This window comes from Salvia splendens, chromosome 7 (genome assembly GCF_004379255.2).
Source record: "Salvia splendens isolate huo1 chromosome 7, SspV2, whole genome shotgun sequence".
In the NCBI taxonomy this organism is placed as follows: Eukaryota; Viridiplantae; Streptophyta; class Magnoliopsida; order Lamiales; family Lamiaceae; genus Salvia; species Salvia splendens.
In genome coordinates, this window is record NC_056038.1 from 23,526,760 (window position 1) to 23,543,033 (window position 16,274).

The 16,274-nt window shown below is 34.7% G+C and overlaps 3 protein-coding genes across 3 annotated transcripts; 1 reads left to right on the plus strand and 2 right to left on the minus strand.

Annotated features, from left to right (window-relative positions):
• Window positions 1-999: 999 nt before the first annotated feature.
• On the minus strand, window positions 1,000-3,310 carry LOC121810582 (probable protein phosphatase 2C 68). Its single transcript, XM_042211344.1, has 4 exons — window positions 3,070-3,310; window positions 2,114-2,478; window positions 1,916-2,026; window positions 1,000-1,107 (listed from the first exon to the last, which is right to left on the minus strand). The coding sequence occupies exons 1-4, from the start codon at window positions 3,308-3,310 to the stop codon at window positions 1,000-1,002; spliced, it is 825 nt and encodes a 274-aa protein (XP_042067278.1).
• A 176-nt stretch (window positions 3,311-3,486) lies between these two features.
• LOC121741846 (glutamine synthetase, chloroplastic-like) lies at window positions 3,487-5,457 on the plus strand. Its single transcript, XM_042134774.1, has one exon. It carries the CDS (start codon window positions 3,882-3,884, stop codon window positions 4,614-4,616), a length of 735 nt encoding a protein of 244 aa, XP_041990708.1. The 5' UTR covers window positions 3,487-3,881; the 3' UTR covers window positions 4,617-5,457.
• Window positions 5,458-10,772: 5,315 nt separating this feature from the next.
• LOC121741025 lies at window positions 10,773-11,756 on the minus strand. The gene is made up of 2 exons (XM_042133708.1): window positions 11,306-11,756; window positions 10,773-10,967 (listed from the first exon to the last, which is right to left on the minus strand). Exons 1-2 carry the CDS (start codon window positions 11,609-11,611, stop codon window positions 10,878-10,880), a joined length of 396 nt encoding a protein of 131 aa, XP_041989642.1. The 5' UTR covers window positions 11,612-11,756; the 3' UTR covers window positions 10,773-10,877.
• Between the last annotated feature and the right edge of the window lie 4,518 nt (window positions 11,757-16,274).

Below are 16,274 nucleotides of genomic sequence, written 5' to 3' on the forward strand. Positions count from 1 at the left end.
TTAGGTTTATCCTTTTGGGGATATTAATTATAGTGTCATCAATCCTAAATAACATATGGATTCTCCCTCGATTACGTCACATGCCAATAAATCACCAAGATGTGTCACTCGACTTGAAGCATTATCGAACCAGATGGACCGAAATAAATATAAGTCCTGGATATCAAAAACTGAAATTAAATAAACATGAAGAGTTACGAATCCCTAAAATTCAATAAATTAGTTACCCATAAACGAGGTAACAAAAACCATAATAAAGTAAGAAGACATAAAACAATCTATGTCAAAACCCAGCGACAGAATTTTGATGGCTTAAGTCTTCTCTTTATTCTCTTGCTCTAATCTCCAAGTGTAGAATGAGGTGTCATTGTTTGGTGTAAAGGAATGATGAATCTCTTGGAGAGGGAATTCTCAGGTGAATCAATTTGTCTTGAATGATGATGGAATGGGGTATTTATAGGCTTGTGGACATTTTTCTTTATAAGGTAACAATTTTAGCCCAGAAAGGTAAGTCTTGGACCGCTGATTACTCGGTGGTCAGCGGTTGTAACATCGGTGCAGGCTCAAATTTCGAAATGGACCGCTGATTACTCGGCGGCCGCTGACTACTCAACATACCCCTGACTTGGTCCGTTTTCTCCACTCTTCATTTTTTACCTTTTTTTGCCATTTTCTAAGTCTATTTTGCACATTTCTCACAAAACACGTCAAAATCCCAAAATGTAGAAATATATACACAATATAGAACATGATATTTTGCATGAAAGATAATCAAAACTAGCCAATTCTTGGCCTTAAAAAACATAAAAACAAATCCGCGTTTATTAGTCCTAACGTGGTCTCTCAATTCATTTACTTCTCCATACTTCTTCATTCATCCTATCCTTTTAATCTAGCTATTTGTGAGTTAGATCATATCAATTTCATTTGATTGAGTGTTGGACATATAAAGCAAGTCTTGGGCAAGCATAATTTTGAATCCACAGATGAAGGTTTACATCAATTCAAGAGTATGGTTGTTTTATCCTTGTCTTCCAAACTGGCATCGATATTCTCATGAGCATCCATGATGTTGTTGAATTCATCCAGTTGCTCACCCATTCGTTCCTATTTATAGAACTTGTAGGAGTATTAATGTTGGTTCCTATATAGCTAATTCGCGAGGGATTTGTCATGCATAGGCTCTCTAATTTTGCCCACAGTCACACAGCCGTAGTCTCCTTTGACAGTTCTCTCATAACCTCAGACCGATGGCGCTATGAGCTTGATCCATCATTTCTAACTCCCCATCTTATCCATGTTGAACGAGCATATCTCTTATCTTGATTCGCTATATATCAAAATCATTCTTTCCCCTAAAACTCTATGCTTCTAACTCCGTAGTCATAATCTCGCATGCGCTTGCTTCAAAATTTGATTCCCACAGACCGCACCACTTTGTAGAATACTACTACCATAGTGAAACACAATACAAGAACATAAAGATATTATGTTCTTCGATCAAATTGTTCTATGTCCACGGAAGAATGATGTGCAAGCTTTATTTATGTCAAGAACCATACAATACAAACACACACTTAAGAGCTTGTAATATTCTCAAAATGAACATGTACCTAGCTCTATATCCTTTGTTGATTGTATGTGTCGATGAAGAGATCTCATCTTCAGCATCATGTATATGTAGTAGCACTTAGGATCAGCTCATAACTCTTTAACAACTCCAATGGCTTTCTTGAAAATGGCTTCATTAATGAGAGTCTTGCAAAAAATGTGTTGGAACTAAATCCCTTCAATATTCGTTATTTGCATGGATAAACATAACATTGATTATCCATAAACCATTTAAGAACTACTAGGATTTTAAGTTTTCAAGATTATAATTGAGACTCATATTCCACTAACATATTACACTAACTCTCAAGATTTTAAGTCTCTGGAGAGGCTGGGGAAGGGGGAACCGTGGGAAAGATGGATCGAGGGCAAATTCTGGCCTCTTGAGGTAAGCATCGCCAGTGGATCTGGATACCTGTGTGTAGACACATTCCAAATTTAAGATTCAAACCATTGCTTGTGCAGGTATTACAATTTCATCGCAACGAAAATTGAGGCGAACCCGTATGACTCCCATAATACGCCAAACCCCTAGCTTCATCACAACGATATGTGAATCTTCAGGGTGCAGATTTGTCAACTCTTTCATGACCGCTTCCATGCAGGCATTATGGTCTCGAGTTAGCTGCTCGGCCACAATTTTATACGACCGGTTCAAACATCCCATTACAGCTCTAGAATCACACAAATTAGCAACATATAGCATTCTCTTCCATATAACTCCAACCAGGCAACACGAACCAATTGGTGCAAGCACTGGTGTTATTGCATAAGCTCTTCTAACGAGTGTGAGAAACCCATTTTCTATTTCAGAAAATGCACTTCTGAGTACATCCTCCGACATCGCTCCATTTTCCCGAGCAAGTCCTGTGAAAAAGAGGCGTTCATGTTAGGTATCAGACACTTTTTTCTGCCCATCTTAGAATGATTTCATGCATTTGTCCCTTACCTGGACTTTTTTTTATTGAGAAAATAACTGATAAGGGAAAATAACAAGAATTTAGCAACATAGAGGCTACAGCTAACAAATCTCACATCATTTAAAGAGATAGGTCATAGATGACCAAAATCTTTTCAATGGCTTGTCCAGTGGAAAGAGATGCTTACGAACAGTGAGTGGTTCGTCGTGATGAACTGATTTCTGAAAGTGGGTCTCCACTTAAAGAAACCAACTCGCCAACCATACCACCACCAACGCTTTTTGAATTATATATCTCAATACTACTACATATTTCATAGAGAATGAGATGGGGTACAGTTGTATCCCTTGTTCTATGCGGGCTCCGCCAGTGGCTACTATACATAAATTTTAGCAACCAAAATCAACAAATTAGACATGAGAAACATGATCAAGAAATATGTTGTTTCTCATTTTTGGCAAGCTCATTATCATCAGCAAAAAAAATACTACGCGAACTCGACCCTAAACTTGAACATTCCAAGAAGAAAAATACTTACTAATCAGATCGTCGAAGAAGTGGTCGGATATGTATCTTGAGGCCTCAGGGCCACCATGGCCATCATAGACACCGACAAAAGTGGCATGCCTGCCAGTCTCAACTTGGCTCTTATCCTCAAGGACAGCATTGTCTGGACAACAGCAAACGAGAAACTCACCGTGTGAAAGCTTCTCGAGATCTTTGGACCAGAGAAGCGAGTCGTCCTCCCCTCCGCAGACTTGCTCATAGGACTCAAACATGAAAATGCTGGTTTGGCCAATCTACAAAACTACTCCCTCCATTGCATTACTGGAATTATTTTGTATTTTTGTCATTTTAGTACATTACATTGTGAAAAATGGAGAAGAGGATGATGGATATATCTCCATTGAAGGAGAATGAAGGAACAATGCAGATGAAATGCGACGAAGAAGAAAGAGAACAAAGGAGAGAGTTTTTCATTAATGACTACATTTTTAACAAAGTGGTAATGGCAAAATACAATAAAAGCCATTTATATAGGCTGATAAAAGTGAGAAAAACCTATCTAATTTTTCAATTTTCACAGCATCCCTCAAGATGAAAGCATATCAAATGCAACCATCTTGACAAAAATGTCAATATAAAAAAAGAAAATAGCATCTCAATCTTATTCTAACTATTCTAACTCCATCTTCGAGAAAAACCATCTTGAACATTTGCAAACCTTCTCATGGCAGCTGCGCTCCTTGAAGGAGCCTCAAACTCTCACTTCTCTTGGATGCATGGGCTGTATCTTTTGGCTGCAAAACAAGCCTTTGATAAAACTATAGCAGAACTCGACAAGCCTCAATGAAGAATCAATTGGCTCCAAAGATGCCACAACTCAGCAACTCTCAGCCACTTTCACTGTTGCTGATATTATTCCTTCATCAAAGACCATTCACCCTTGGTACTCCCACCTTTGCTTTGGGTGCAGAGGCAGGTTATGAAACCACTTCTAAGGTCATTGCTGAATATGTTTGGATTGGCGGCTCTGGTATGGATCTTCGGAGTAAAGCAAGGACTCTTTCTGGACCAGTAAGTGATCCTGCAAAGCTGCCGAAGTGGAATTACGATGGGTCTAGCACAGGACAGGCTCCTGGAGAAGACAATGAAGTTATCCTCTACCCTCTAGCAATTTTCAAAGATCCGTTTAGGAGGGGGAACAACATTCTGGTCATGTGCGATGCTTACACACCAGCAAGTGAACCAATCCCGACGAACAACGGATACAGGACAGCACAACAAATTTCCACTCCAATTTCAAGCTTTGATTCATTGAGTGAAAACATCTTCATCATCTCATCAACAATCATCATCTCAACAACAAATTTGATTACGCAACTCCAAGCATATAACCAAAAATTCACCAATTGTTGCAATCACCAATTGCAACTTCCAACCCCCCACCCAACGCAAGACCATCAACAGCCACAAAAGTCTTGCAGTTGCAACCATGTTTGTGAACAAAGCATCACTATCCATCCATCAAATCCACTCCACAAGGATCTGCAATTCAACAACACAGACACCAACACCACATAGCCTTCCTCCTCACCCAAACAAATAACAAATCTGGCAAACTGACTTCTCAATGAAGATCAAAAACACATTTCAAACATCCACAAACCAAGCTCGAAACAGATCCAACCGAAAAATCGGAGAACAACAAAACAAACATCCGACATACAATCGGAAAAACAGAGATAAATCAGAAAACATATTCAGATTCAACAACAAATTTGAGAAAACATATTCTCAAACCGAAACACTCAACCGATTTTAATCGGAGAGATATAAACTTGGATCATACAAATCCAATGAACAAAGGATTGACAAAATCGGAGCATACAACTCCATACTACACCAAATATGAACTCTAAGCAGAGAGAACCGATTACAATTGGAATTGAAAAAAAAAATCCAAAACTCAATTGAGATCTGAGGATAGAGAAATCACCGATCTGGAGTACATCGACGGTGAGGAGACGACTCGAGCATTCTGACAGAGAAATCTCAAAATTCGGTTAACAGTTCCTTTCTGTTGATTGACGACTCGAGCATTCTGACAGAGGAATCTCAGAATCCGGTGAGAAGTAATAGACGAAATCTCCATAGAATTGCGGAAGAACTACGACAGATTATCACCGATCCAAAAATCTGAATTCTAAGAACAAACCCTAACTATGAAGATTCAAAAGAAAAAAAATAGGATAGAGGAGATAGAGGTAATCAGAGGCGCAACGGATTGCGCTCTGATACCATGTGAAAAATGGAGAAGAGGATGATGGATAAATCTCCATTGAAGGAGAATGAAGGATTAATGGAGATGAAATGCGACGAAGAAGAAAGAGAACAAAGGAGAGAGTTTTTCATTAATGACTCCATTTTTAACAAAGTGGTAATTGCAAAATACAATAAAAGTCATTTATATAGGGCGATAAAAGTGAGAAAAACCTATCTAATTTTTCAATTTTCACCTATATAGTAGTGGAGTCATTTCCTTTTTTTAATAAAAATCAACACTATTTTTCTCACTTACTTAATTGTCTCCTACTTTATTCTCTTATCTCTCTACCTTTTGCATTTCCTACTTTATTTTTCCTTTTACTTAACTCACTTAACAAAATATTTCTTAAATTGCGTGGCAAATGAAACGCCTCCACTACCACGGAGCGGAGGGTGTATATGATAATAAGTATTCCCTTTGTAGCTAGGTCGTTTTCCTTTTTGGGTTATCCCACTTCAGCTGAGTCGTTTCCTTTTATTTATGAAAAATTGTTTCTCTCTACTCTACTCTCTCTTCATCTTTCTACTTTATTATTTCTTTAGTTAACTCACTTCTCTCTTCATCTTTCTACTTTATTATTTCTTTAGTTAACTCACTTAAAACAACTTTTCTTAAATTACGTAACAAAACAAATGCATCTACTACACATTAAGGGAGGGAGTATTTGATAGGAGTAAATGCCGGATTCCAACTCAATCAATAGAACACTATGATTAAGGAAATAAGAACTAAATTTATTGATAAAAGGATAGAAAAAAAGAAGCAAAATAGAAGAACAATCCTCACGTAGGAGGCCACGATAATTCTCCGCAGAGGCTTACAGCTACTGCCGTCCCTATTTCTGATCTCTCCAAAAGATATCAGCTACCGCCACAATAATTCAAATAACAATAAAATATCTCAAATTGAACTAACTAGTCAGGCGAGATTAGTAGAGTGAGAGACAGAGAGAAGTATTAATTCGTTTCTTTATTGTGAAGTTATTACTTCACAATAAAAGAGACAGATAGGAAGGCATGGGTCTCACTTCACAATAAAGAAACGAATAAATAAGAAGTTAGAATATGCAACAAGCAAAAAGTGAAGTTGGATCAGATCTGTCACAATTAATACTTCCTCCGTCCGTGAAATAGTGTCCAATTTTGTCATTTCAGTCCGTCCGAAAAATGTTGTCCATTTTACTTTTTTCCATTTTTGGTAAATGAACCCTACTTTCCACTAACTCGTTACAATCACATTCTATTATAAACTAATATATTAATGTGAGACTTACATTCCACTTACTTTTTCAATTAACTTTTCTTAACATTTCTTAAAACTCTCGCCGAGTCAAACATGGACAATATTTCATGGATGGAGGGAGTACAACGAGTTACACATTATTCAAAAGGGACAAAAAATGTGCAAAAGCAAATTAGTACTCTTTTCGTCCTAACTAAGTTGAATTGTATTCCTTTTTTATATGTCCCAACTAAGTTAGTCATTTTCTTTCTTGACAAAAAACAAAACATCCAATCACTCTTACTTTATTCAATCACCTGTTTTACTCTCTCTTTATCTTTTCACCTTTATTATTCTCTCATACTTTTAAATACAATTTCTTAATATCCGTGCCTAAAAATTTTGATTCAACTTAGTTGAGACGGAGGGAGTATCATACAAATCGTGAAATATACTCCCTCCATCCCAACTAAGTAGAGTCAAAACTTTTGCGCACGGAGATTAATAAATTGTGTTGAACAGTAGAAGAGAGAAATAAAATACGAAATATAAAGAGAGAGTGAAGTAGATGATGAAATAAAATAAAAGTGATTAGATATTTTATTTTTTGTCAAAAAAGGAAACTAATCAGTCGGACTATTAGTCTAGGGGATCACGACTAATAACTAGGGGATCCGATTAGAACTACTAGTCCAGACTATTTTTGTCAAAATAGTAAATTGTAAACAAAAAACAAAATTGTAAATTGTAAACAAACAACCATAATCTAGGGGATCCGATTATGAACCATTAGCGAGTAGTTCCCAGTTCCGGACTAGCGATTTTTTCAGCCGAATTTGGCTGTTCTGCCAAGATTTTGTTGTTTTTTTAAAAAATTGTAAATTATTCTTTATAAACTACTACAAATTAAATTTAAACAATATTAATAAAATTTGCAATTATATTGATTTGATTTAATAATCAAAATATTTATGATTTACAAATTATTTAAGTAATAGATAAACTAACTTCTAAGTTCTAATGATCTAATCTCACTTATATAAATTAACAAACTATAGTCACAAGTTACAAAACTTACTCCCTTCTTCCCAAGGAATATGACTCCTTCATTGAGCGACGTGTGATTTTATGTAACTTTATTATTTGTGCGTTAAGTAGAGAAAATAAAGTAAGAGAGAGGGTATCATGTAGAGATGAAAGGTGTTTCCATTTTAGTAATGAGATATCTTAGTTAAGACAAACCAAAAAAGAAATTGAGTCATCTTTAGTGAGACGGAGAGAGTACACCATATGATATACAACACATTTAGTATTTTACAAGGAATAGGAAAAAAACAAAAAGAAAGAGTTTCAACTCAACTTTAAATTTGATAGTTAGACTTTTGTATTTTAAATTGTGGTGTATATATATTCAATTGCATCGAGTAATCAAATGAATACTATTGATTGGTCGGTTTTAGTGAATTCTTGTTCGTCCCTAATAGGCATGTTTCGTGCATCGAGTTGTGTCATATTTCGAACTTTTGTGAGGATATAATGCATAAATGGATAAATTTAGTGTGGAGATATGCCACTTGATCAAGAGAAGTGAAAACTGGTCAAAAGGAGTGCACATGGAGCAAAATGGATTAAAAATGAAGGAGTGCCTCCCAAGTAGTCAAGATGATACATTCTAAGTGTGTTGGCATTGCATGTGGTACAAAAAAGAATGGATATTTAGAAAACTCCATTTTCTCAAGGATACAATTGTCAAGCCGCAAAAAGTATACCCTAGGCATCAGTGCTCTCTGCCTCTCCACCTACTTAATTCTCTCTTTACTTCTCTACTTTTTCTCTCTCTCATATTTTACTCTCTTTACTTCAACTCTTTAAATATGAATTCCTTAAATCTCGTGCCTAAAAAAAGTCTTCACTTATCTTGGGACAGAGGGAGTATAATTTATTATTTATACTCTCATTTGTTTTGTACACAATAAAATAAAATATGTATGGTTAGAGTCTCATTATATGCAAATCCACTCCTTATTGCTGAACCGCAGAACCATACCAAATTAGGGTTTTTAGATCTAGTTTTTTTATGGATGAGATGAGCAAATTTATAAATTGTTTCCGCCTTCATCACGAGCCTATTTTACTTTAGTCCAGGGCAAATAAGTCATACTAACATATTAGGAGGATTTAACTTCATTCCAGAATATATTACTTCGTTCTAGTATACCAAATTAGGGTTCTTAGATCTAGTTTTTTATGGATGAGATGAGCAAATTTATAAATTGTTTTCGACTTCATCACGAGCCTATTTTACTTCAGCCCAGGGCAAATAAGTCATACTAACATATTAGGAGGATTTAACTTCATTCCAGAATATATTACTTCATTCCAGTAGGTTTTTACTTCATTCCGATAGGATTATACTTCATTCCAGTATGTAAAGGCGGTTTCGCCATCGCGTACCGTTCTTTCTCTCTACAATATCTATCACTGCCGCCACGGGGCTGACAACAAAATGAAATGATAGTCTAATTGAATGGTGTAGTAAGCACATGGAATGATATAATAAACTATTTGAATGAAGTATGTGTAGAAACATTTGAAGCCCTACTGGAATGGAGTAAAAACCTTGTCTAATGAAGTAATAACATTTTTTAATGAAGTAATAAACCTACTGGAATAAATTGCATTTTTTAAAGTGAATAAAGGAAATACTCAGGTCAATGCATTTAAATGAAGCATGTGTTGAATCATTTTAAAACCTAATGGAAATAAGTAAAAACATACTATAGTTTCAAGATATTACGTACCGGAATGAAGTAATAAACCTAATACAATGAAGTAAAATGAGCTTGTAATGAAGACCGAAATAATATACACAACATCGCATCTCATCAAAGAAACTAGATCTAATGGCCCTAATTTGGTCTCTAGTTCGTTCTTTAAAATTGGTTTGACATTGATCACAACTCAGTTATAAAGATTATTAGTATTATTTATAGTTTCTAATTATGCTTAAATTTGGAATTATATGCTTTTTATTTTAATATATTAAAAATTCTTTCTAAATTAAAATAAATTCCCTATTAATATATCTAAGAATATTCACTTTAAATAATGAAAAGTTTTCAAGTGATTTTTTTTATCGTACCCCCAGTATAAATTTTCTAGATCCGCCACTGATTGCGGGTTATGTTCTTGTTTAGCTTAGTTCAGTTAGATCAACTGCTCTTAGAAGTGAAGATACAATGGTTCGTTTCTGTTTCGCATTTTCAGTTTTCATTACAAAGTAGTTTAAGTGTTAGATATTTCTAGTTTTGAACCTATGTTATTATATTAATACACTTGGGTTGGTTGCCGTTTAGGCTTTGATGTTTTGGATATTGCTAACTTTTAGCACCTTATTGAAGTTTATGTTGGTTTTAAGAAGTTTCACTTTATTCCTTTTGTTGGATGTTCATAGTAATTGTTTATTTTTTGAATCCGTAGATCTAGGTTTATTTCAGGTTGGATGCATGTTTTGAGTTAATTTCTGTTTCATTCCCATGCTAGTTGGTTAGATTGAGTAGATCCAGTTAGTTAGCTCTTTGTTTTCATATTTTAGGTTGAGTAGAAGTAATTTCTAGTTCTCGATTTAAATGTTCATCTATGGTGTTGAAGAAGATGTAGTCAAGAAATCGGTTTAAGATCAGATCTAAGATTACTTTTATGCTTTACGTATCATGTATGCTTTTTCAGCTTTATAGTCTAATAGGTTAGTTAGGAAAATGTGGTCCTAAATTACTTTTTATGTGTGTCTAGTTCACATTTATGGAGGGAATTGACATCCACGTAAAGTTGCATTTTTGACAACTTCAAATTTTGTGAAAGAATTAATTTTTCAAAGAAATTAGATGCTAATAACCCTATATTGAATGGTTGTTAAATGTCTTAATATATTAAGTAATCATCCGGTAAGAGTTTCGAACCTGAACAGCCAAGGGTGCTTCACGTCGCAGTTACAGTTTCGATGTTCATCGAACTAGTAGAACATACTATTCCGAACTGGAACCGATGAACCTAGACCCGAATCGCTGATTTGTACAATTTACAAACCGTGGGCCAGAGCCCACTCCTCCTCAAGATTTTTAAGAACACAATAAAATTTGAAAAAAGTAGATATGAATTGAATGCGTGAGTCAAAGCACAAATATATGTAATTAATGTACAAAAAATAGAGGTAAATATTCAAATAATACTACAACCTAATTTAAACGAATTAAGTGATTGAAAACAGAGTAATTTAGTAAGCAGCCGGTGCGAATCTAATAGGATTCATTTATTAGGCGTTTATGGCTGTTGTAATGCTTCTCCATCAACACTCTGGAAGCCCCTTCCACAGTCCTACGCCAAGTCTGCACCCAAATCAAATTCCATTAACCACCTAATTTAGCATTCATAAGACCATCTCCAATGATACAGTAAAACCTAAAATGGGTTGACAATTTGCTCGTACTCCCAATTAACCAATCTTATTTTCAGTTTTTGAATAAAAAATACATATTTTTAGGTTTATACTAAAACAAAATAATTTTTTTTTCAAATTTTGTGAGTAAAAAATGTATAAGACAGATAATATTATTTTAAATTTGAATTAGTAAAGGAACGGGGTAAAATCATACTTAATGTGATATTTATACTAAAATAAGTTTGAGCTTATGCCTGAATCGAAAACAGAGAATGTTAGGTGTACCTTCTCAATAATGGTGACTATTGATTTGTTCTTGATTTCTCTGGCTTTGATCTTGGCTCTGCTAATCCCCAGCCCCCGCATCAGCGCTGCCTTTTTACGCTGCGGAAGGAGCGATTTCTTCTCCGCTAAGGAAGAAACAGAATTGTTATTAGCAGCAGATTCTTGATTTCTCTTCACTCTCTTTGCCAATCTCAGATTTTTTGGGTTGGAATCGGAGCCCGCCTCGGCGAATTTGCTCAGGAGCTTATCCGAGGATGCTTTCGCCACGTGCTGAACTCTGGTAACATTAGGATCTACATTCTCCATTGTATGTGATAGAGAGAGAGAGAGAGAGGTGAAGAGTTATTGAGGAAAATGTGCAGGTGTTTGTGTAGTGTAGTGAAGAAGCGAGGTAAATGAGGAAGGAGAAAAGGACCGTTGAAAAGCGTAGTGGAATTGGTTTGAATAGTTAAAGAATAGAGCCGTTACAAAGTTATTATAACAATAAATATGTCTTATTATTACTTTCCTCAATTGTTATGCTGGATTAAATATATAGTTGTGATGCGTCTAGGATGTCCGTTGACGTCGGTTAATGACCTGATCTAATAAGCCTATTAAAATTAGGGTAGTGATTTAGTGATTTTTTTGCCATAATTTTATTTTATATTGTGACTAATTTACCTAGTATCATATTAAATGGATATATATATCTAATTAATGAAAATTAAACAAAGTTAAATATCTTTATCTGAATGCATGTTCATTAATTAGAGATAAACTTGAATCATGCATCAAAGTCATAAATGAATTTCAAAAAATTTCATATGTAATTTAACACTAATCTAAAAAAATAATTAATTTAAATTATAAATTTATTATTATAGTACTGTTAATTAACACACTATATAACTAAATTATTATATTTAATTATAAAATAATTTGGTAACTTATGTGTTTTTTAAATAAATTTTCATTTAATTATTTGATATTTTTAGTCTTAGTTATTTCATTTTCTGTTGTATTATTCTTTCTAGCTTGTTCATTTTGTTAAATTAAATAATCTAAAAGTGTAAAACAATGAAATCATTTATAAGTAACTTTTTTGCCAAATGTTATAAAACAGAAAAGATATATTATTTTAAATGAAATATAAAATACTTTACGAAGAACATTTAGATATGATAAAGAAAAAAAGGTTAAATGTATTGAGAAGAAAATTAGAAAACGTAATACAAGAAAAATCTAGGGTGTGTTTGAGAACATGAAATTGGAGCTTTGGAAGTGGAATTGGAGGATTTGAATTCCATATCAAAAGTAGAAATTAGAATTCCAAATATTCATAAAATTAGATAGCTTCACTACTCACTACACACATTTCACACACTACACACATTTCACACACACTACACACACACATATTTCACACACTACACAAATTTCACACATTTCACACACTACACACATTTCATACACTACAAACATTTCATACACTACAAACATTTCACACAAATTTCACACATTTCACCCACTACAAACAATTCACGCACTACACAAATTTACACACTACACACAAATTTTAAAAAGTTAAATATTGTAATTATAATGCTTTATAGGGAAATAAATGCTTAAAATGGTTATAAAGCGTAATCAATTAGAGAATAAATAAATGTTCAAATCCAAGAACAAAATATTAAATGATTGTAAAATATGCACCGCAAGAATTACAACCGGGGTCTCAGCAGCATTCCATAGGTGAAAACTTTACCACTAGCTAGGCTACTGATTAGATTATATTTTTGGGTATATAGTTGTACCTATTTGTATTGAATTGGATCCATCACTAAGGTTTGTCCATTGGACTTCAAAAAATAAGATTTTTTATTTTCTTTTCATTAGTCATATTTTCCATATACTTTAATTTGAATTATTTCTCCTATTTTTTTCCTCCTAGACAGATATACTATATTCGTCCTTAAAAATAATAATTATTATTATTTTGGTCGACTCAATAAGTTATAAATTAAAGTTTCTCTTTAATTAGGTGATATTCGTTGTCCACTGACAATAATTCCATTATTTTTCTTTCAATCTCTCTTACTTTAATAATTATGCATTAAAACTCATATTATTTAAAAAGTTGCTATTGTTAAATGATGGAGGTAGTATATCTTTAGAGTAAATGTCAAATTTGGTCCTAAACATATGACGATTTTACGGTTTTAGTCCTAGACATTACGTTTTGAATTATTGCATCCTACATATTTGAACTCGGGCCGGAATCAGTCCCTTTTAGACGGCTCCGTCTAAACAATAACGGACAACGGCTATTTAGCCACTTTTAACTGAATTAAGCATTTTTATTAGATTTTTTAATTATTTTTTATTAGATCACCACCTCCTCACCTTCGTCTTCCTCTCCTCTCTCCTGCTCACCTTATGCTCCAACGTCGAGCGCCTCATATTACCTCTCCTCCCTCATCAACAGTGACCCCTCCCTGAAATCCCTTCTCTCCCGGCTTGATTTCTCCGCCTCCTCCCAGCTCCACCGCCCCCCGCCGCACCGCCGCCGCACCTTCCTCCACCTCTCCCACGTTGGAACCCTCGACGATGACTTCTTCTCCGGCGATTCTGATTTTGATCGCTCGCTATTCCATCATTCTTCTAGGAAGCACGCCGCCATTTCCACCTCCGTCGTTCTTAAACCTGGGGTTTTTAGCTTCAAGCCTGAATTTAGGAAGAATGTCACTCTATTAGAGGAGGATGATTCCAAATTCGTCGAGAAAAGGTTGGATGATGGTAAGGTGGTGTTGGATTTGGATTTCCTGATCAAGGGGGTTTTAATTGGGGAATCGCGATGTGTCATAGCTTTTCTTCTTAGACGGTGGTTTGTCGGTTGCTTATGAAATGGGCTCCGAGGGGTGCTCTAGCTCAGCTAATGGGGATTTTTCTTCTTTGGAGAGATTGAGGATCAATATGTTTTCTTTAAAGTGTTCTTGAGAATGAAGTTTATGCCGTTTTCCAGTGTAGCGCCGTGGGTGATCGGGCATGAGTGGGAGCGTAGAGTTCATGGCGGTTTGGTTCTTGAGCGACGTGTTGCTCAGGTTGCTGTTTGCAATGGATTTTGGGTAGCCATTGTCGATTCGAGAAGAGGTGGGAGGGAGATTGTGAGAGAAGGGAGATTGCAGAAGGTTATTGTTTGCATGTTATGTTTTAATTCTTTTTATCTGTAGTATGTAATTTTATTTTCATTTCAGAATAAAAATTAAGGATATAATTAGGGGCTAATAATCGCACTTAATAGTTTTATTGGGTCAAAACCGGCTTAACTTCCATTTACCGTATATTTTTTACAGCTCCGTCGAATTTGTACTGAGTCTGACCTGAGTTTAAATGTGTGGGATGTAATAATTCAAAACGTAATGTCTAGGACTAAAATCGTAAAATCGTCATATGTTTAGGACCACTTTTGTCTTTTACTCTATATCTTTATGTAAAAGATGAACAACAATTTATAACTATCTCAAACTAAAAAAATAACAAATACAAATTTTCTATATTAATATTCCCACTGTCCACTCACGATTAATTGACATTAACTTTCTTTTTCGTCCATCCACAATTAATTGACACACTTACTTTTACTATTTTTGGTAATGAACTACACATTCCAAAGTGAAATACGACTCTGATTGTTGTCACATTCACCATGTCGGGAGCTAGATCCTTTTCGCGCTATAGGTAGAGCGTCCCTCTCAGCCCCGAAATTGTACAATACTCTCCCTTTCACTCCCCAATGAGTTAAGTTGCCAATCACAAACCTTAGTGTAAATATCCATAAATGTGTATCTACAAAAACAAAAAACATTACACTAGGAGCTAGTCTAAGTGTGGTTTGCAAAAACACAACTGACACACACAAGAAGAGGTTATTTTAGTATGAGCTTAATTCCTAATTGGTAATCCCATCCCCCAATTCACTCACTCTCGATATCTAACTTCCTAAATGTAAGTGCTAAGACAAATATCAATCAAGGCATAAACGCAGGTAATATAACCAAGTAAGTAAAGCCAATCAAGCATGTGAAAGTAAGGTTCAATGCCTAATGAAGCAACATACCAACTTAGTTGAGCTTTAGAATTTTTTTTGATATAGCTACCCAACCCCAAAAATTGATGAAACTTGGTATTCCATCCGTCCACTAATACAAGACCAATTTTGATCAGACACGAGTTTTAAGAAATATACTCATTCTGTTCCATAAAAATATGTGTACTTTCCATTTTCGTCCGTCCCACAAAAATATGTGCATTTTCATTTATAGAAAGTTATCCCAATTTATTACTCTTATACATCAAGTTATTTACAACTTATACCACCATAAAAACACTAAAAATAATATAGATCTCACTATCCACTAAACACTACTTCTCTTTCTCTCTTACTTTACCAATTTTGTCTTAATTCTCGTGTCATATCATACGCCCATATTTTTATGGGACAGGGGGAGTAATTGAAAGTCAATGGAAAATGTTAGTGGAAGGTGAGTTTTACTTTTATATATTACTCCATCCGTCCCACAATAGGAGTCACTCTTATTGTGGGCACGAATTTTAAAAAATGTAAAGAAACGTGGGTTGGAAAAGTTAATGGAATATGAGACCCACATTTTTATATTAATTTTATAATAAAATGTGAGTGAAGTGAGTTAGTGGAATGTTGGACCTACTTACCATTTATGGTAAAAATGAAGTGTGACTCTTATTGTGGGACGTACCAAAATGGCAAAGTGTGACTCTAATTGGGGGATGGAGGGAGTAGTAGAAAGTGAATGAAAAATGTTAGTGAAATGTGAGGTCCATTACCAAAAGTAGTAAAGAAGCAATTGAGACATTTATTGGTGGACAGACGAAAATGGTAAAATAGGACGCTTATAAGTAGACGGGGGGAGTATATAACAAGATTAAAGGGTTTAGAATGAGCTAAAAA